This window comes from Squalius cephalus (assembly GCF_949319135.1).
Source record: "Squalius cephalus genome assembly, chromosome: 6".
In the NCBI taxonomy this organism is placed as follows: Eukaryota; Metazoa; Chordata; class Actinopteri; order Cypriniformes; family Leuciscidae; genus Squalius; species Squalius cephalus.
Genome location: NC_137127.1, coordinates 40,436,465 through 40,459,147, shown reverse-complemented (window position 1 = coordinate 40,459,147; position 22,683 = coordinate 40,436,465). Strand labels below are relative to the sequence as shown.

The following is a 22,683-nucleotide window of genomic DNA, read 5'->3' as shown; positions in this document are numbered from 1 at the left end:
ACAGCACGTCTCTGATTGACTGTTTGGCTCTTTTCATTAACTGCAGTGTGGAAAGTGACCAGCAGATGGCGCGCGTTAATAAAGTGACTGCATGTGCAAAACCAATGCAACACACTTTCACTGTAGATGGTCGAAATAAATCACTCTATTTGATAAATTCCTTGCTTTAATTCCTTAATTTAATTGTAAGTGGTTTTGAAACGTAAAGTCTTGAGAATTTTTTTTAATTTTTTTATATTGCCTAGTTAAAGAATGTTCTTTATTTAGTTTTAAAAATAACCTATACAACATTCAAAGGCAGTTAATTTTGTGTAGACACATACAGCTAAATAAAAATACATTTCACTGAACTCACATTGTCCCTGAGACATGATGACACACCATATGGGGTAAGTTGTCACAATAGAAGCTGGTGTTTTTAACATTGATTTGAGAAGAAATATATTTAATTTTCACTTAAGTAAAAACATTTGTATTGAAATATAATAGGCTATAGGTCATAATGGCTTTTCAGCACTGCGAAAACCATATGAAACATAAAGGCCTGGTTTCACAAACAGGGCTTAAATTAAGCCAGAATTTGGCCTTAGTTCAAATAGGTTTTATAAATGTGCCTTAAAAATGACTGGTGTGCATCTTGAGACAAAATAATGGCACTGAGATATTTTAGGATATGTCATTGCAAGTTGCTTTCAGTTAAACTGTTCAAACATGCATTTTAGTCTACAATAGGTTTAAGCCTAGTCTGTGAAACCGTTTTTTTTTTTTTTTTTCTGCAGGTTGAATCCATAGCTTGAATCACTCAGCCAGTAAGTGGTGACACGTGACTGTCTTACTGAGTGATTTGTTGAACAATTCTCTTCAACCATTCAAAAACGAAACAGCACTCGGAGTCGCAGCGGTTGTTGTAAGTTAGCCTACTTAATAATAATGTCTTATTTATCGAACTATGTTTAAAAGTAATCATATTCACAGTAGTGCTGTAGCCTAGTACTGAATATTTGCAGGGCTATGTTTACAGCCAAATCTGTCGTGTTGATTAAAGTTACTACTCATTATCGTGTGATAAATTGCAACACGTGACAGATTTGCCATTTGCCTTTTCGGTTAAAATTTCTGGTAAAATCTAAATTATATCTCTTCTCTGTCAATTATATATATATATATATATATATATATATATATATATATATATATATATATATATATATGATAGGCTACTGTGAATCTAAGACCGTTTTGGACTGAGTGTTTGAGAGTGTTTGAAACCACCAGCATACAAAACTAGTGACACTCATTTGGTAACTAGAGTCAAAACTAGTAAATTACATAAAACCCTTGTTTTGCTGGTTGTCTTTTTAGTAACACTTTAGTTTACAGTGTCCTTGTCACATGTACTTAGAGCTGCCAACTCTTAATCATTCAGCGTGAGACTCACACAATTGGCCCTTTTCACACGCTCTCAGGCCATTCACTCACACAGAGAAAAATTGCAAACCAAAGAGGACACCGACAGACAAGACAGAGCGGGTTACTGTTGATATGAAACAAATTCTCAGCTCTCAGATTCTGTCAATTTTATTACGAAATTCAAACAATAAATAGGCTACCGTTTTGGCGCTTTTAAATGTGACAGATCGCTGTGGCGCCTCAGTTCAAGCGGCACGTGAACCGATCATCTATCTTTACTAGCCTACTAGTTCATAGTAAATAAACACGAATGAATAATAGGTATGTTGAAAGATGCAGTACAACTTACTGAAATGTATATGCCTCATACATAATATCGACCAATCAGTGTTTTTCAACCGTGGAAAGAGGTCAATATGGAGGTTACATTTACCTCAAGGAAGCCATTAAATGACCATAGCACGTAAGTTGGCTAGAAAAATGTGTAGCCTATTTTATAATGTATTTAGTATTGGTATAAATGAGTCATTTGCTAAATATGTGCACTATATTACATATTTATTATATTTTTTACTTATATCATTAAAATATTATAAAGTTGTTGTTGTAGGCTACTAATAAAAACCGCATTAGGCCTATAGCCTATATTTAATTTGAGTTGTTATTTTTAACCTTTAATTATACCAGCTGACAGGGCTCTCTGTAGCCTATGTTTACAGCATTAATTGAGATTTTCTTTCTTGAGAAAAATTAACTGTACCTACTACGTATCGAAATTGAATCAAGATCGGAATACAACCACAAGAATTAAATTGAAATTGTAAAATTTGTATCAAGCAATAATAAAAGCATTAGCCTATAGCAATTATTGCACCATGCTGTCACTGAACTTAATACAATTATGTTTAGTTAGGCTACCAAAATGTTTTGACAATCACAATAGCCTACACTTTTTCTTTTTCTTTTTTCGTGTCTAATTATTAACTTATGTGGCAAGTAGCCGTGACTTGAAGGCAAGTCTTGAAGCTGACTTTTGCTGATTGAAACTGCAAACTATCTTCAGATAAACTTTTTTTTAAATGTATTATAATTGTGACTCTTGTCTTAAGAATTTTTACAATAGTAATACTGATACTTGCCTTAGCAAACACCACTCATAACAGATTACTAAATGATAGTAACTGAATTAAATTAATATTTTGTGCTTGTCCTGACAGAATGATAAATAGTATCCACTATCCAGAGCTTGTAACCGTTTCAAAACCGTTTGAGAGGAAGTCTAGCTTTCCCTCTTTTTCTTTCCGTTGCTTCTCCCTCCCTTTTCCAACCCCTCCCTCTCATCTCTCTCTCTCTCTCTAGGGCCAAGACAGCAGCTTGATGACGCAGCATTGACAGAGGCCTGTGGAACGATTGCTGGGCTGAGAGAATAACAGAGAGGCGCTGCTTTGGCCGGCCTTGACATTCAAACACACACACACACACACACACACAAAACGGCACAAAGGAAGTACTGCTGAGAGAGAAAGCAGCTGATCTGGCCCTGAGGAGAAACTGTGTTGCCGAGTCTCTATCCGTCGCTCTCCTCACAACCATGGCAGAACAAACTGATCTCACCCTGGGCCAGACTGTTTACATCTACAGCTGCTCAAATATGGAAGAGGAGGAGGAATAGATCAGGTATATATCAGCCCCGCTCACTCAGAACTCTCTCTTTCGCTGTCTTACTCACTCTACTAACACACTGCGAGATTGTCCATTAATGCTGACTAAAAAGAGGCATTAAAATGTACGCTGTGCTTTCCACTTTGGGCCAGACGATTGAGTGTCCATGAGCGAGATTAGTGTGTGTTTGTGTGTGCAAGCTTGTTTTGAGCATATACTGTGGGAATCCATCCAGACAGTCGTTTGAGTGCGTTTCTCTTGATTGCATTCCAATAAAGGCGGGCCTTACTGTAATAGTGACATAATAATCTTGTAAATGGCATAAAACTAAATGTTTCCTGCACTATAACATGATTATTTATATAACTGTGGAATTTTTTAATAGTGACAAGATAAAATATTGTAAAATAATAATAAAAAACATGCATACTAAAAATTGCAGGACTGGGGATTCTGCATGATGACCACCAGGGGGCACAACACTGTAGTTCCTCGCACAGGCACACATTTAACCGTACCAACAGGGACCAGAGGAAAGACGATCTCGATTATGAGGAGCGGAATGAACAAACGTCAGGTTGGTAAAGGGATTTTAATCTTACTGCGTCATTTAAAGAGTTAGAATTTAATGAGTCACTTGATAGCAGGAAATGTAGAACTGTAACCTGCCCTCTTTGCTTTTGTTCCAGCAAGACAAAAAAATTATTGTGGTTATACGTATGTGATGTTCTTGTTTGATTTTCATTTGTCTGTCTTTGATGTATTCACATTTGAGCTGAATAGCTCCCTGCTACCATTTTGTCTCATGAGCGGCAAAGTTTCCATCTATAATTCATTACGAAACACAATAGCCCACATATTGACCTAGGCCTCATCTTGATAGTCAGAACGATTTGTATTAGTGTTCTGTTTGTTTTCTTTCGCTTTTTAATGTTATACTTCAGGCCATTTTGGCCTTGAGTGGACGATTGATGCAATGAGCTCACTTTGGACCGTGGTTTTACATAGCATAGAGTAGGCCTCACTTTGACAGGCCTCAGATGTATTAGCATCTTTGATCATTTCAGGGCCACAGCCTGCTAGACGTATTATATAGTGACAAAGAACAAAAGTACTTCAGCTATGTAGCACTTGTTTGCTAACGGTTCACTGCTTACTTGTTATGACTCAGTGATGACTAAACTCCTTACAACTCAGGGTTATTTAGAAGTGGTATCGCATTGCAGAAGAATTCATTGCAACCTTTTTTTTTCCAGAGGGTAATCACTTGTACAATGTAATAGTCTCAAACTTTCAGTTTTTGTTAGGGGTTAGGGTAATTTTCTGTATTGATTTCTCACTGGTGTTTTACATATATTTTTAATTACGCTTTGCATCATTTTTGGTTTTTGAGTCCGTAAACTTAATGGAAAAAGTACTGGTAATTTTCTGCCAAAATATTATTCGTTTTTCTTACAGTGTATTAATTGTTTATTATATAATATTATTTATTTTTATTTTTATTATATATATATATATATATATATATATATATATATATATATATATATATATATATATTAACATGGAGAGTTTTTATATTCCAGGGGACCCACTCTTTTTAACCAATGAATTTCTATTCTCTTTCCAGATAAAGATTTTTTACATATAATTTTACAATCCTTGAAATTAATATATTTACATAATTAGATATAATTATTTATATTACTTGTATATAGATATATTAACTTTTTAAGTCCAATAAGACAAAAAAAAAATCTTTGTAATGTTTATCCCATTTGGATCCAGTTATTAGTTCCAAAGCAGTTACGCTCACTGCAATATAGCATGCAAAATGTAGATTCAGTATAGGTACAGTTTTAATCTAAATTATTCAACCCTCATTGCAAATCAGGTTTATTGGCAAAATTTACAGACTTTCAGCTGTTTGCAATGAACAAATCAAACAACAGTAATTGAAATAGCTCAACACAAGAAATGTTTCTAGTGGTTTCCCCTAATTCAATTGAAAATGCAACTTTTAATGACTTCTGCTGTCTCAAAATTATTCAACCCCCTGAATAGAATCCATCACAACAGCACAAATATGCAAAACATGTCTCAAGCACACCTGATGCAACTAATCAAGGGCTTCATTAGTTGCACCATGTGTGCTTGAGCTAGAACACCTAAAATATATGAACTGGCTAGGTTTGTTGAGTGTCATGTTTGACTGCATGTTAGAAATATGGCTAAGTCAAAAGAATGGTCCAAAAAAGAGAAGATATCATCGCCCTTAACAAACAAGGAACAAAAAAATAAATAAATAGCAAAGTTACTAAATGTTCCTAGAGACACCGTTGGAAGCATAGTTTGCATGTTCAAAGTTAAAGGAACAGTGGTTACAAGACCTGGACGGGGTAAAAAAGAAAAGAAAAGGAAGCTATCAACGGCTGCAACCAGATTTCTGAGAAGGCAGGTTCAGAAAAACCCTCAAGTGTCTGCAAAAGACCCGCAGCAAGACTTGGTGGCAACAGGCACTGAGCTTTCAGCCTGCACAGAAAGGCGTGTACTAAACGCATGCCAGAACTCCCAAGACGTACAAAAGCACAAGAAAAGTCGGCTCCAATTTGCTCAAAATCATATAAATAAGCCACAGAATATTTTGGATTCTGTTCTGTGGAGTGATGAAACAAAACTGGATCTGTATGTCTGGAAGAAGAATGAAGCTGAAAAGAACACTATGTCTACAGTTAAGCATGTTGGGGGCTCGGTGATGCTCTGGGGCTGCTTTGCATCCTCTGCCACTGGACACCTGCAGCATGTCGAAGGCAAGATGGATTCATTGAAGTATCATTGGATTTATCAGGAAATCCTAGGAGAAAACATCATGCTGTCAGTGAGGAAGCTGAAGCTTGGGCGTCATTGGACCTTCCAACAGGACAATGATTCCAAGCATACCTCAAATTCCACCAAGGCTTGGTTGCAGAAGAAATCCTGGAAGATTCTGCAGTGGCCATCAGTCAACCCATAGAAAATGTCTGGTGGGATTTGAAGAAGGCAGTTGCAGCACGCAATCCCAAGAATATTACTGAACTGGAAGCCATTGCTCATGAGAAGTGGGCTAAGATTTCTCAGAAACGCTGCCAGAAGCTGGTTTCTGGTTATACATCTCGTTTTCAGCAGGTCATAACAGCAAAAGGGTGTTCTACTAAGTACTAAAGATGTTTGGGATGAAGGGTTGAATAATTTTGAGACTGCAGAAGTCATTAAAAGTTGCATTTTCAGTTGAATTTTGGGAAACCACTTGAAACATTTGTTGAATTGAGATATTTCAATTATTTTTATTTGTTCATTGGAAACAGCTGAAAGTCTGTACATTTTGCCAATAAAACTGATTTGCAATGGGGGTTGAATCATTTCAATTACAACTGTACTTCAATTATCTTGTAGCCGAAGTTGATAAATATCCATGACTTGTCCAAATCACAATTTTCTTTTAATTATAAGTATTTTCCAGGACTATGGGAACACTGATATCATGTATGAAATTTGTTTAGACATATTACGGCAATTATTCAAAAGATCCAAAAATTGGATATTCCTAATTATGTATAAGCAGACAGTGAGAGGTTGTGGAGAGATCAATGATCAGTCTAGCTTCTGATTCTTATTTCACCATCAGTGGTTCACTTATAAAACAACCTAAGAGCTGAACACAGGCCAGGCCACTAGTGAATGCAGCCTTTGTTACAGGAGCTTGTCTTCCTGGCACCCAGGTAATCAGCACTCAGCCTTGTTTCCAGAAATAACCGCTGGTATCTGGGCATTAGGTTCACATGATGCACTGCGAGCCGAAGGAGGCGGTCTTCCGCAAGCTTTAAAGAGACACTTCACCGACTTTAAAAGAAGTTCTGGTACATTTAACTCAGATGTAAGCAAGAGCTTATTTGACTGAAAACTAAATAAATATAGCATAAATATAGTGGAATAAGCCCTTTTTCATGATGCCATCTACAGATGCCACCCACTTATGGGAATTTTTGTTCTCATTTAAACATTAAAAAAGTCTTTAGAAATTGAACCCTAAGAAAAATAGAATTCCTCCATATTTTTAGGTCACTAATGAAAGTAAGTTTCATCAGGTTTAGGTTCAGCTGAAGTGCTGCTGTCATTACAGCAAAAGAGGGAATAATAAATACTAAGACATATGAAACATTTTCAATTCAACTTACACTTTACACAAAATAGAAGCTTTTTCACCAGTGGTCTCAGAGCTCAGATTACAAGGAATTGTATTTATGTTCAATGTCCATTATAATTGAATTATGGACATTAAATAGTTGAAGTGTGTATAATCTCCTGTTTAATAGTGTTTGGGAACATTTAAAATTCTGTTTGATAACTGGGTAGAATATACACTAGGGCATTCAATATTTTTGTTTAGAATTTTTTTTTTTATAATATATTAGTGTGATTAGAATATGTTGGAAAATAAGGAAAAAAAATATTATAAGAAAAAAAGCATAAAAAATCGAATAGCCATAAGTATTCAAAGAATTTGTGTGCAGTATTTATTTGCAGTCCTCACCCTGAATAAAGACATACCCAGTTTGGGCTATAAAATTTAATAACCTGCAGATGGAATTTGAAGTTGCTCCTCCTATTTTTCCCTGTCCATTTTCTCCCATTCTCTCCCTCCCATCTCCTCCCTCTCTCGTGTTCTCTGCAGAACAGCCGCATCCCTTTGCATCAATCAGCAGCCATGTTGAAGGTGATCCCACAGTCCCCACCACCTTTCCACTTTCTACCGAGCTCTCGTTCTCTCTTCAGAGCTCTTGCGCACTCACTCACTCTCTGTCCACAGCGTTTTTTCAACCTTTCGCTGAAACCCCTCTCTAGTTGCCTGCCATGTTCCTTCATCCTCACCTTGTCTCAAATCACCATTTCTGCTTACTCATGCGCTCTCTCATCCTCTCTTTCTCCTCGGCTGCTCGCCCTCCTTCTGTTTGATTTCAGAAATGAGCGTTTGAGAAGCAGACTGTGCCGTCTCTCTCTCTTGCTCATTTTCTTTCTCTCACACCCACCCACCACCTCCACAAAGATGCACATATAAAAATGTTGCAGCACTGATAGCGGTACAGCTTAGCCACAACAGCAAACAGCCACGTTCAGATGTGCAGAAACACATTCCGGACCAGAGAAAAGCATGTTTCATAAGGTGGGCGAGGGACAGGCAGAGAACACAAACGTGTGTGCCTGTGCATCAAAAAGCATCGCTGTTCATGATCTTTTTTTGGAGGGGTGGGGGCAGCGAGGCTCATCTAAAATAGCAGCAACCAGACCGCCGTTATTTATTCTACGTGATGGAAAATGTCAGACTCTGCCTCACGCCAGGTGCCATTTTTGTTTTGACACCGGTGGTTGCATTGTTGCATCCTCCTCACATGCACGGCATGCGAGTGTTTCTCACACATTAACGTGTGCTGATCCGTTTTTTCCGCGCTCTCTCGTTCCGGCTGCCCTTTTGCAGTGGTTAATGAAGTTGCAGTCCTTGCTAGCACGCCGCATCTCTTATCCGCTGCTAATAATGCACAGACAGCAGTGGAGCTGCCCTGCCCGACTATTTATAAACTCCACAGTGGGCGAATAGACCCTGGTGGCCAGCTAGCGAGCGAACGGAAGGAACGAGACCTATAGCAGGGTGCAGTGGAGCAGACTGATGCCCCCTGCCACCTCTGGACTGGGTGTCTCATGCAGAGAGGGCACTGGGACTAGGGTGAACGAAAAAGAGAGAGAGTGTGAGAGTGAGAGAGAGAGAGAGAGCGAGCAGGATAGACTTATAGGAGAGACTGCGATCGCAGCAGAGAGCAGCAAGCGACGAGTTGAATCTAAAAAAAAAAGCTGTAACACTTTCGCCTGCAAACGAAACCTCTTTTTCCAGCCATCAGTGGATCGCAGGAACTGTAGAGGAAGGCGTGAGCGATGTTTTCCGCTCTCCATCCACTGAAGCGCTTTCTCTGATTAACTGAAATAAAGGTACGTTCAGCATGCTTTTCCCCCTACAGTTTCAAACAGACATAGTCGAGCGCTTTTTTACAGAGCAGCGCATGAGGACTTGTGTGGTTTTATCTGTAAGAATGAAAGCTAATGTTTTCGCTCTTAATTTGACTGGACATTTCATACTCATAGGCAAATGTTTCTCTTATTTTGTACAGAACGGTTTGAGGGAAGGTGGGGGATTTTTATTTTTCCTCCATTTCGCTTATCCGGTATGGTAAGTCACGTTAAGGGTGTGGCAGGTGATACATCCACGGACAACAAATGTATTTTACGCCTATATAAAATGCCTGAATGTTGAAGAAACCTTTAACGGCCCAAGCAACAAATAGCGAGCCTAAATGTTTGGTTTTTTAATGTAAAAGGGCCCTTCAACTCAAATTCGCATTGGCATCCAGGTCTTCGAGCCTAGGGGATGTGATTTTGACTGCGTACTAGTCCACTGAACTCACACACCAATGCAGATAATGGTGATCCCAGGCCATTGTCCGCAGCTAAATGCTACCGGGGCTTCCCAACATGGCGCAGTCTGTAAGAATGAACCGTTTTTCTCTGGACAGAAAGCACAACTGCCTGCTCAGCCGCCATTCATACAAATCCCAATAAGTGCTGCGCCACAGCATGTTGCCGTGACAACGGAGGCCTGTCAGACAGGGAGCAGGCGGATGTTTTCCCAGCGATTAAGAGAGGTCTGTCTCTCCCGCTCAGTGCAATCACAAACAGTCCAGATCAAAATAGATCCTCAGCTGCAGCATAGCAATAAAAGCTGGCATGACGTTACTTCCAGACTGTGTTGTTTAATGCAGAGTAAAGGTACAGGCTGAGTAATACTGCTGTGTCATGTTTTTGATGATCAGAGGCAGATATGTCTTCTTTGTGGTTCTGTTATTTCCTTTCTCTTTATGAGTAAAGCATAATGCATCAGGGCGACCACAGAACAGCCTGAGGAAATGATCTTCTAAACTAGTTTGTCTGTTCAGAAACTGAGCTCTGACCATGGCTTTGCTTGTCAGTCATTTTAATATGTAATATTAATGTCTCAGAATTTAGATTCTAAAATCCAAAATTGTTAGCCCAAACAAGATCGACCTCTACAGTCTAATAGAACATTTACAGGCAGCCATTTTACTTTATACCAAGATGCTTTTTGTCGTGGTTTCAAAATGGCTGCTCTGTTGAAAGAAAAAAACCTCTCAACAGAGGCACGAAAAACTTTACCTTCTCGCCAGAATCATGTACATTACTGAAAAAAGAACGCATGCACATTGCAGAGCATCTAGTCCGTGTACGTACTAGAACATGGTCAGTTTACTACAAGTGCTCCAATGGAAACTAATCTACTAACAATGGCAAAGCGTAATCTTTTTTTACTTGATGGGGAGCATACAGAAAATGCAAAGTTAGCAATGACTGTCATCTGCGCAAGTGTCTAAAAAGCAATTCTGCAATTTGGCAAATAAAAAGGTCATTTGACGCCCAAGTGTTTCATTTTAGGCTCCCACACAAGTAAATGCCTAAAAACTACACATTACAGTCATTCATTTAAAGAACAATGTGATTTGGACATTCCATCACCGTCACATAGACAAAACTAGGGCCTCGTACACAAAAAGAGCAAGAAAGGAGAAAATAGTGCAAATTAGAGACAAAAGACGTAAACAATCCATATGAAAAACTGTATTCACTTTGAGCTTTGTGCCTCCAAACAATATGTTTGGCCATGAGTGTTGCTGCATCTGCCATATTTCCACTTTGCAGTGGCAGGTCACTCTTCCTCGTGGGGAGCAGTTGAACTGGAAATAGATAGTGAGAAGCAGAAATAGGTCAGTTTGCTAGGATGGATATTCAAAAGCTTTTATGCTCCTCTACCAGCAGGGAGATGGAGAATCTGACGTTTGTTCATTTCCTCATTATTCCGCTATGTAGTTTAGCCAACTAATGAGTCAAACGAGTGTCATTCACTGGGTCGTTGACAGAAAATGAAGGACAAAAACCTTTTCAGACACATGCATTAAAGACAAATACATTAAAGTCAATTAAAATTAATGATTCATGAATTAAATATGTTAGGTACAGTGATAAATTAATGCTTGTATTTATTTTTAATAAATTTTCATATTTATTGTTTATGTACACTATAACACACTGTTTAGCTCTTTTACTGTAATTTACTTGAAGTGCTTGTGTTGTGCCACATACATCTATATCTGCCAGGGCCGGCTGATCTCTGTAGATTGCATTTTAATGCAGTATTTGCCACCTTTCCCTGTTACATCTGGTTGCAGCTGTCCCTTTTTCACTCTTTATATTTCATCTTCCCACTCTCTGACAGCTGGCATATAAATAAGTAAATAATTAATTAAATAAAATGCATTTTCTCATTATATTATACAATATTAAAACGTTTTTTCCTGAAATATTATGAAAATTGAAGTTGGAAAAAAAACTCCAAGGTAGGCTACTGCTTATACATAATGTACAAACACTCAATACAAGACACATCTGTTATTATTCTTAGGGATTTTGTGTTGTTTATTAATGTCTTGTTTTTGCTTATCCATGACTTCCATTTTGAAATCGTCTTGTTCTTGCGAGTCTTTAGTCTCTGTCAAATGTATGACCTAATTGTGTTCAGCTGTGTTTTGCTCCCTCATTAGTTCTTGTGTGTTCTGTATATTGCTCCTGTGTTTGCCTGGTCTGCTGTTGCCTTCAAGTGCACTTGGTAAGATCTTGCGTCAGAGTAAGGAAATCATAATTATGGCATGTTATGTATTCAAGTCTGCAGACATAGCCAAAAAGTACAAGATGTTATTATAGGTAGAAGATTTTGTAGGTATATTTTTTTTAGGTATATTTATTTCAAAATATAATAGCTCGAAGCTATCTTGTGTGACAGAGGTGCAATTATACACAACCTACGTCCAGGATATAACTTAAAACTATGATTCATTTAGGCCTATATCCAGAATTATTTATCTGTATTTTTATATATATATATAAAATATATTTTTTTTTTCATAATTTTTTCAAGTCAAAACAGATCATGTTATGTATTGTTTTTGGATTTTTGTTTTCTGTATTCTTTGCTTTAAAGGGATACTCCACCCCAAAATAAAAACATTTACTCATCTTCGTGTTGTTCAAAACCTGAGTATGACTTAATTTCATGTGTAGAACATAAAAGAAGATATTTTTGAGAAATGTGAGAAGTGTTTTTTTTTCTCTCCATATACTGGAAGTCAATGGTCTCCAATGTTGTTTGGTTCCTAACGTTTTCATCATCTTTTGTGTTCAGCAGAAGAAAAAGTCGTACAGGTTTGCAACAGGTTTGGGTAAATGAAGACAAAATTTTAATTTATGAGTAGAGTATCGGAAAGAGCAATCTGTTCAGGAACATACAGAAACGTGAAGGTGAAATAACACTGAAAAACAATCACAATATAAGCCTTTAGGATCTGGCCTATCAGGTGGCAAAAGTCTTCTCATTACAGCAGTAAGGGCCTAGTTAAGCCTCCCCACGGCTAAAGCAACCTTATCTGTCTTATTAATAATAATTTGGTCACATAGATGAGCGCTCTGTGAAGGTTAAGCAGCATCAGCATAAACTTTAATAATCATGAGTTAGGCCAGGTAAACTTATCTCCTAGTGCCCCTGGGATAATTTCCATTGAGAGAACCATACGTGGCAATATGTTACCAAAGAGCCATTGTCAATAGAAGCACAGCAGACATGCCACTGACAAACAGTCCATTAGTTTAATTTAGCTTCACCTGTTCCCGTGCCCCCTAATGCTTGGAGTTCTGGGTTACAGTTGATGTTTCCCATTTTGTATAATGCGGCCCTGCCAGCAATTCATTAATTATAACTTGATTTTGAGTAATATATTTTACTTTGTGGAAGTGCCCGTTAGAGGACAGCACTTTCCAAGCCATGGATTCTTTCTCACTTCCTCCAGCAGATAATGGGATAGTGTGGCTTTCAACACATGCATTAATGCAAAGAGCATTGATGAGCAATAAGTCACCATTCTTATCCTTCATTATCCAGTGAACTAAGCTGTCCTAAAATTAAATGCCAAATGGAGATGGAAGTGCATAGGTCAGTGGCAAAATATTTATTTAAATATTAAATAATACTTTTATTTTTTTAAGGATTGTAACCTATTTATGCAAATTGTTGCAGTTCTTCATGTGCATTTCTTTGTTTTTCTGTGCAATTACTTCTGTTTTATGTTCTATGTATGTGTACTTACCTTGCACAAAGTATGCTTCTGTATTCTGTAATCTTGAGCACAAAATATGGTAGAATAAAGACTGTTATGGCAGTGTGCAAACATCCTCAATAATAAATCTCTGCTAGCTTTCACCTCATTTCCCTGCATCAAAACAACATCATATGTCTTTGCACTATATAACTGATGTGGTCATTATGAATATTTGGGTATAAGAACTGCATACATTACAGTTTTGGTTATAAGGTAACTGCATCTGCATCTGCTTACCACTGTACATTATGTACTAGCTTCACTTGATTACTGTTTAATAGACATGCTAGTGAACCAAGTGGCGTTGAGTTTATGAGTTGAGTCATGCTGCCATCTAGTGGTTTGATGTGATTAAATTACAAATCTAATCTTATAATAGTCAACAAATAATTACACTTCTCATTATGTGGTTTAAAATGTCTCCTTTCTGCTTTTTTTTAAGTAATGGTTAAATGTCACGTTAAACCAATACACAAAAATTTATATTTGTTTAACATTTAAAGAGATGGTTCACCTTCCCAAAAAAATATTATGTCACCATTTACTCACCCACATGTTATTCCAAACCTGTAGGTATTTCCCTCTTCTGTGGAACACAAAGGAGTTTCTTCTTTTGTGGTCTGCCATAGAAAAAAAAAGTCATAGTTTCTGCACAGCAAGAAAATGAATTTTCATTTTTGGGAGCAGTCATTCAGCCTAGGCTAAATTTAGTGGCTTGATCAGTGATGATCTGTGAACAGTGACTTGTTCATTAAGTACGTTGAATACCTCATCCAGTTATTTTTCCTTTCCCCACCCCCGGTAAAAACAAAGGTCATATGCTGTTATCTCAAAGTAGCCATAATTTTCACAGATTTAAAAGATTGTTTTTTGTGTGTTTTTTTTTTTTTTTACTTTCTGTCTCTTCTCTGCAGATGACTGTGGTCAACCCCAGCACTCTTGGTCTGGTGGACAATTCCCACCCCCAAACTGTCCTCAGTCATCTTAATGAACAGCGTTCTCAAGGCCTATTCTGTGATGTAATAATCGTTGTGGAGGATGTCAAATTCCGCGCTCACCGCAACATACTGGCTGCCACAAGTGGATATTTTCGTAATGCTTTCAAAACGCCTGATGTCTACACATCCAGCCAGGTGCTGGAGTTAACAGACCTAAAATCTGAGGTCTTTGCTAGCATTCTAAACTTCATCTACAATGCCAGAGTGGAGTCAAGTAGTACAGAGGACAGCAGGTCTCTGGTGGCAGCTGGAAAGCGTTTAGGAATTCCCTTTCTGGAGAAATTGCTTGACTTTGAAAGGCAGAGCTCTGGTCTCTTGCAAGGTAAAGCCTCTGCAAGCTGCGGAAGATCAAACAGTCAGTCAAAGTTGGCAGACACATGCACACTGAAAAAAGAGACACTCAAGCCTGAGGAGTTAGACTGCTCCAAGGGCCCAAGGATCACCAATGCTTTCTCCATTACTGAGGTTGGGGCAGTAAACAACCCATTCTCTACACTGGATCACCGTAACAAAGTTATTGAGGAAGGGCATTCTCCTTCCAGCTCCCAAGATACAAGCATATCACCCACAGAGAGTGAGCCTGCCCATGCTCTAACAGAGCACTCGTATGCAGTGAGCCAGGGGCAAGAATCTAAAGAGGTTGGCCAGGAGAACGATAACGGAACAATCATGCCTGCCGTACCTCCAGCTAAGCCTGTGGTTAGCAATAGACTTGGACCTATAAAGAAGCGTCGTATACATGGTAACGGTATTCCGTCTCTCTCAATTGAGCCAGGTGCAACTATGCCCACTATTACTGGCACATCTGCAGTGGAAAATGCTACTGTTGCACCATTATCTTCCTCCCCGTTATCCTCAGATGCAGCACCAGTGATACATTCCAGCCTTGATCTCTTGCCACCACTTGACGTTACACCCTCTCAGGATGCAGAGCCACCCTGCCTCAGTCCTCAGAATACACCCAGTGTCCCCGCCTTCTGCTGCCAGCAATGCCCTGAAACATTTAATGACTCTACGCTTCTCACCATCCACATGCAAATACACAAAAGATTTGTCAGTCATTTGTTTTGCAAGTACTGCCATAAAAAGTTTATGCATCTGAAAAGATTGCGCAATCATGAGCAGGTTTGTGTGAAATCTCTAAAAGGTCCATCTGAGTTAGAGACAAATAATAAAGACTCTTTGAGAGTCCCAGTCTCTAATGGTACACCTAATGAAAATACAACGCAACTCTCTTCACCTCCACTAGATCTCCATATCCCTTTAAGTTTAGACCCCACATTGACTAGTCCCCCTGAGCTGTCTCAGGATCAAGTTAATGGGACCTTAAAAACAAGTAGCACTTCAAGGACATATAAATGTTCTGTATGCAAACGGGCTTATGTGACCATTTCCAGCCTAAAAAGACATGAGAATGTACACTCATGGCATAGAGCCTATCCTTGTCACTACTGCAACAAAGTTTTCGCTCTGGCTGAGTACCGCACAAAGCACGAGATTTGGCATACTGGGGAACGCCGGTACCAGTGCATCTTCTGCTTGGAGACCTTCTTGACGTATTACATCCTCAAGAATCACCAGAAGTCCTTTCATGGCATCGATCCACAGCTGGCTGTCAATAAAAAATCAGCAAATGGTGGATTCAAGGGTAGTGTCTACCCCATAAAGCTCTACAGGCTTCTCCCAATGAAGTTTAGAAAGAAACGTTATAAGTCATACAGTCAGACATACTCTGAAGGGTTCGAGGGCAATGATGAGTCTTACAGTGAACCACTGGGCAGCTGTTCCCCCCACACACTTTTTGACTGTGCAGTACCTACAACTAATTCAGATGCTGTTAATGGTCAGTCATTATTTTCAATGCCAGTGACATTCATGGCCACTCCAAAAATGATGGCATCAGAAACTCCTCGCATCAGCTTTGAGAAACCGTGTGACCAAAACATAGGATTTCCTATGTCATCTGAGATAGACCATCCTTCAAAACACCTCTCCACTGATTTCAAGAAACAGTCTGGATTTGATGGCAAAGGGACACCGCTCTTCAGCCACAGATTTACAGATTCTTCACAAGTGATAGAGAAAAACAAAGGGACCCCTCTCATTACAAATGGAAGCGACAGAGATTCATCAACAGAGAAAAACACAGAAAACAGCACAGACATGCTTCCATTCCTCAACATACCACCTGTCTGCTCCTTCGAAGGGTTGAGCAGGCTGAGTGAACTGTCAGCAGCAGCACAAACCATTGAGGACATGGCTAATCAGCTGCTACAAGCAAGACCCGAGAGCATAACACCGGATCAGCCACCTAGTGGAAAGACAGAAACGTACATTGCTAAGCCTGCATGTCCAGGCCCATCCGTTGACAACCAAGTCCTTCCCCTCTGCCAAATAACAGTGAAGATTGGCAACGAGGCAATTGTTCGACGAAAAATAAAAGGCTCAAAGCTATTTCCAAAAAAGAGGAAAAGGAAAAGCTGGAGACAAGAGGGCATAGGTCAAAATAGCCCTGCAGAGGAGAGTATTGGAAGTCCAAGTCTGCGACTGAGAACAGAAGTCACAACATCAGTCACAAAAAATGAGTCATATGATGACCCAAATGATCCTGAAACCGACAAACTATGGCGACCCTATTACTCATATAAACCTAAAAAGAGGGGTAAGAAACTGAAACGCAAACGAACAAGGATGAAACATGTGAGATGCTACACGAGACCATTGTCACCTGAAGCCAACGAAGACTTCAGAGAGACACCATTCTGTCCAGATGAGAGGATCTCAGCAGACAACTATGGGGTCAGGAGGGAGCCAAGGCTTAGCAGCCAAAAGGAAGCTTTCTCCTGCCACAGCTGTGAGAGCTCTTTCTCTAGCCAGACCTCCCTCAGCATGCACATCATCAGCTGCCATCAGCCACGCTGCAGAATATGTGGTAAACAAAGTCCCCCTGAATCCAGCACAGCTGGGCCCACTGCAGAGGATAGTAGTGACTTTATCTGCAAGAGCTGCACTGAGGATGGCTCCTGTTTCAGCTCGGATGTGGCATCCCACAGTCTGAGCATGGAAAAACGTTACAGATGTTCTTACTGCCCACAGCGGTTCCTTTACCTTGCAACTAAGAAAAGTCACGAGAAAAAGCACCTAGAAAAGTCAGATAGAGGACACAATTGCAGATATTGCTCAAAGGTATGCAAATCAGCAGTGCTGTTGAGTGTGCACGAGAGCAAGCACTTCAAGTCAGAAGTTGGAGAAGATCCAGACAGGACATGTAAAATATCCAGTTCCTTTTCTAATGAGCGCAAAGGACAGATCAAACCTGAGCCTTGGGAAAGCATGTATACCTGCTCAGAGATCAAGCCAAAGATGGGGGAACCTATGGACATAGATTCTGAGGGGAATTACCCTACAATCACCAGTGTCTACAAGAAAACGTCTTTGTCATTTCCTTATGTAGCAGATGGCAGGTCTTTCACTCCCCTTCCTTCAGAGATAAAGAGGAAGAAGTCCAAGAAAAAAAGCATTTTGGAACGTTCTAAAGGATTTGGATTTGAGGGGCACACACAGGACTCTGTGACATGGGGCCAACAGGATTGACCTGCCAACACAGGTACAACCAAGTAAAGTGCTGACTCAGTCCAATCTGTCAGCCAAGAATGCCTGTAACCAAAGGAACTTCCCAACAGCCTACAGTTGCTCATGTCAGAGCGGCATTTCTGTAAAGAGGAACCTCGTTTTCACACCCACGACAGGAAGGAAATGCATCTCCTGCTGATGTCACATAGAATAATGACGTAAGTGACAAGGCAGGCCTTACAACGTTTGAAAAATGGGGGAAAAACGCACAAGAAAGTATGAGGAGGTTAGCGTAGTGACTGTCTTCAAGAGAACTTCTGATGTAAATATAGAGTATTTTTGGTCGTTCACATGAAATACTATTGGTAGTTTTCCACGTTTTTTTATGAGAAAAAAAAGTGGTTTTATTTTTATACGTTTTTATTTGTCTAAGACAGGTGGATCTTCACTATTTCATTGCTCATTGTGTTATATTCTATGCATTAAGTAAAGTGAACAGCTAGCAGCACCTTACAGTAAAGATAACTGCGAGTGATTGTACTTTTATTGTAACATAACACCATTACCACCATTTCAGTCTATTTGTTGCACACAAATGCATTAATAACTCTGCTGATAAATGCTACAAATTATTTTCCTGAATATACCAAAAGTTTTACCTTTCATTTATAAAATTGTGTTTAATTTTGTGGAATACTTACAACAAATCATTAAATAAAAAAATAACACATAACACAAATCATGTTAAGTGGCCTATAACTCAATATCTTGTTAAAATTGTTGTAAAGTTGGACAATGTAATAATGTTAGCTACAGTAATGAAATTTAATAAATGTTTTATCACATTATCCCCTGGTTTCACACACCAGGCTTAAGCCTGGCCTCAGACTAAAATGCATGTTTGTACTGTTTTATCTAAAAGCAACTTACAAAGACATATCTTAAAATATTGTTTTATCTCAAGATGCACACCAGTAATGTTTTTTTCTCAGGCACATTTATAAAAGCTACTTAAATGTCCTAATTGAACTAAGGCCTAATCCTGGCTTACTCTAAGCCCTGTCTGTGAAACCAGGCCTACATTTAGCAAATGAAAACGAGGCTGTGGGATAGACGAACAGTGCATGCAATAGGATGTATTCAGAGTTTTTTTTTTAATTAATCATTTGTACAAATGGTTAATTTTATTTTCTGCACTATATGACAATACTATCTTAAGTTTTTTTGACAACTGGAAATATTTTGGAGAGATTCATGTTTTCTTCGCTGAATATTAAATGTGCACTATGCAGGATTTTTAGTTACTGTTTGCCTCTCCTTGGACATCATATCAGTTGCACACGCATCCCAACTGACTCAAGAAACTGGGAACGGGCAGATGAAAGATGAGCTATTTGTTTATCATGCATTAATAGCATTTATGTTTATATTTTTTATGTATATAAGAAGTTACGCCAATAGTTAGGTGACTGGCTGTAATTTGTGAGCTATCTTCAGCCTAGTTTGCTAATAAACAACAATTACGTTTCGTAAAAACATAATTACAATGCATAATTAAGCCAATAACAACATTAGCGAATTGTTTTTGGGTCGAGACAGGAGAATTTAGAGGAGCTTCCCAAGACAGACTACAATGTCCCGCCCTCACCTGTGCCGTACGTCATCATTTGCTGGAGCTATACATGCACTGGCCAAAGGTGCAGCTCAGAAACGTCCACAGGAATTCAAAAAAAGAAAATACAGGCACAGGACAGTGTCTCTGTAGACCACCACACACTTCTAGTAGTCTATACTTTTTCTTCTTTAAAAATCCTGCATAGTGCACCTTTAAATAAAAGGGTACCCAATAGTTCAACACATTAAACAATCTATAGCCTTGTTTTCAATTGTGGCGCATTAAAGTGGCATTTACCCTTGACTAAGGTCTATTGTAATGTTGGCTGAGTTTCCTGCCAGTAATAAAATATCAAATGTCAGTTTTGTACAATTGGAACATATTTCATCACATTTCCTAATGTCATATCTTTAGAATCCATTATACAAATAAACTGAAAAAACATGGAGATGTTGACAGAGAGAGAGAGAGAGAGAGAGAGAGAGAGAGAGAAAGAAAATGAGTGAAACAGAACCCAGAGCTCCTCTTCCTCCTGAAACTGCAGACTTGTTAGTGGGAACTCTGTTTATTCATTCAGATTGTCTCTCTCACTCTGTCTTTGGCCTTCCATGCTGACCCATCTGAGAAGCTCATTCCCGTTTCTCTGTCAGTCCTCCACACACAATGCGGCATTCAGTGTCCCGTCTCGGCCCACGTGACACCAGTGGCAGATGTTCTGAACTCTCCGCCACCGGCTCCACTCTTGGAGATATGCTGAGATCTGGTAGCAGGTTTGTGCCCAAGACAGAAAGCCTATCAGTAAAATATATGTGAAGGTTTTCATTCATTCCAGGTCATTGGGGAATGTCTGGTATTTTATTCATCTGTACCAGAACGTTGTTTTACATTTTTCAAAAACTTATCCAGACAGCCTATCAGCTACTTATATGTTTTGCATGCCTAATCCATAAAAAAAAAAAAAAACATCTGCCAGTCTACTCAAATATTGGGCTGTATCCTATCTAACCGACATAAACATGTTACAAAGGACTTTTATTTTGTTTTCAACACAATACTTTTACAATAGCACAAGCCCTAATACATCCAACTGACAAGTCATTGATAAAGGTGCAACACATCATAAATTTGCATTTAATTTATATATATATATATATACAGTGCAATGCATAAGTGAATACACCCATGCTAAAGTTGACTAAAAAGAGGAATAAAAAATCATATTTTGGAAATTGAACTTAATGCCTTAATTTAAAAAATTAGGAAAAATCCAACCTTTAAGGACACCAATTTTCTTTGTGAATGAAAAATGTATCGTAAATAAATAAATGTTCTTCCTTAAAATACAGGGTGCATAAGTGAGTACACCCCTATGTTAAATTCCCATAGAGGCAGGCAGATTTTTATTTTTAAGTATTTTTAAAAAAAAATTTTTAGGATACTATGCATCCTGATAAAGTTCCCTTGGCCTTTGGAATTAAAATAGCCCCACATCATCACATAGCCTTCACCATACCTAGAGATTGGCATGTGGTACTTTCCATAAGATCATCTCTCAATGCAAATCAAACTAGCTTTTAGGCTAACTGAAATAAAACCATGCCAATCTCTAGGTATGGTGAAGGCTATGTGATGATGTGGGGCTATTTTAATTCCAAAGGCCAAGGGAACTTTATCAGGATGCATAGTATCCTAAAAAAAAATACTTAAAAATAAAAATCTGCCTGCCTCTATGGGAATTTAACATAGGGGTGTACTCACTTATGCACCATGTATTTTAAGGAAGAACATTTATTTATTTACGATACATTATTCATTCACAAAGAAAATTGGTGTCCTTAAAGGTTGGATTTTTCCTAATTTTTTAAATTAAGGCATTAAGTTCAATTTCCAAAATATGATTTTTTATTCCTCTTTTTAGTCAACTTTAGCATGGGTGTATTCACTTATGCATTGCACTGTATATATATATATATATATATATATATATATATATATATATATATATATATATATATATATATATATATATATATATATGTGTGTGTGTGTGTGTGTGTGTGTGTGTGTGTTGGGCAGCGATAAATCTCATCCAAAATAAAAGTTTGTGTTTACTTAATTTATGTGCACATTTACAATTACATAATATACTTTACTGTGTATGATTATTTTGTATATATAAATACACACATATGCATGTATATATTTAATAAATATTTGCATATAGTATTATATTTTATATATAAAACACATTTTTCTTGAATATATACATGCAAATGTGTGCATTTATATATATATAAAAAATATTATACACAGTACACACTACTAATATATATATATATATATATATATATATATATATATATATATATACTAACAAATATTCTATAAAGAAATAAATTGAGCAAATAATAAAAATAATTCTGAGCACAAACAAAAATTCAAGATACTACTGATAGCCATCATCCAGAGGATCTTTAGAGACCCTGACAGTGGTCGGGCTTGATGAGTTAAGAAATCAAAAACAACGTTAAAATATGTAATTCGGCCTACATTGCTGTGCTCCTTTGGTGACTGGCTACGTTTAAATGGTGTAGCCTAAAAGATGATTTTCACATTAACAGATTTGGAATGTCTGATCTTGTCTGATTGTCAAGATCAAACAAGAAAGATGTCAAAATTTCAGCGTGATCAGCCTGTGAAATGAGTCCATAGTCTCATTAATGGCAATAATATAATAATATTAGAATATAATTATTTATGTATGACATAATTTTATATTATTATTACACCCAGTCAAGTAAAAAGGGAGTCAAAAGTAAAAAACTAACCAAAAACAATACATACCAGTGATTCACTTAGCAAAGTTGTATGTATTAGTATTTAATACTAATATTAAAGATTGTGTGTTTTTCAAGTGATTTTGTGGCATTATATCTTAAAAGTCCTTTTTAGGTCAGACAAAGTCTATCAACCTTAAATGCAAACCTAGCAGATTTGTACTGCTTTCCAACCTACCCGCACAGTGGCTGCTTCAAAACCTAGTGAGCGGTGTATCTTGTTAGTAATTTAGGGTATGGTAAGTCCCTAGAACGCCAAAATATGCTCTCTCAGTAGACAACTA

At 38.0% G+C, this 22,683-nt stretch overlaps 1 protein-coding gene and 1 long non-coding RNA gene across 6 annotated transcripts; one reads left to right on the top strand and one right to left on the bottom strand.

Moving 5' to 3' along the window:
* The first annotated feature begins 2,769 nt into the window (after window positions 1–2,769).
* zbtb38 (zinc finger and BTB domain containing 38) lies at window positions 2,770–18,654 on the top strand. 3 transcript variants are annotated; one of them, XM_079874340.1, is made up of 3 exons: window positions 2,770–3,087; window positions 3,515–3,649; window positions 14,291–18,654. In XM_079874340.1, the coding sequence occupies exons 2-3, from the start codon at window positions 3,530–3,532 to the stop codon at window positions 17,966–17,968; spliced, it is 3,798 nt and encodes a 1,265-aa protein (XP_079730466.1). In that variant the 5' UTR covers window positions 2,770–3,087; window positions 3,515–3,529; the 3' UTR covers window positions 17,969–18,654. The 3 variants fall into 3 exon arrangements, with proteins under 3 accessions (XP_079730466.1, XP_079730467.1, XP_079730468.1); XM_079874341.1 differs by lacking the exons at window positions 2,770–3,087; window positions 3,515–3,649 and adding exons at window positions 4,868–9,090; window positions 9,270–9,328; XM_079874342.1 differs by lacking the exons at window positions 2,770–3,087; window positions 3,515–3,649 and adding an exon at window positions 4,868–9,090.
* Window positions 9,351–22,651, bottom strand: LOC307160382. Of its 3 annotated transcripts, XR_013821536.1 has the most exons (5): window positions 22,578–22,651; window positions 20,154–20,354; window positions 13,926–13,996; window positions 11,005–11,072; window positions 9,351–10,904 (listed from the first exon to the last, which is right to left on the bottom strand). It is a non-coding gene; the product is annotated as an uncharacterized lncRNA (long non-coding RNA). The 3 variants fall into 3 exon arrangements; XR_013821534.1 differs by having other exon boundaries at window positions 9,351–11,105; XR_013821535.1 differs by having other exon boundaries at window positions 9,351–11,072.
* Window positions 22,652–22,683: the final 32 nt, after the last annotated feature.

Bases quoted from the DNA above. Each gene is read 5' to 3' on its own strand.
- zbtb38 (XM_079874340.1), top strand. From the start codon at position 3,530: ATGATGACCACCAGGGGGCACAACACTGTAGTTCCTCGCACAGGCACA. The intron at 3,650-14,290 runs GTTGGTAAAGGG...TCTTCTCTGCAG, and splicing joins GCGGAATGAACAAACGTCAG to ATGACTGTGGTCAACCCCAG.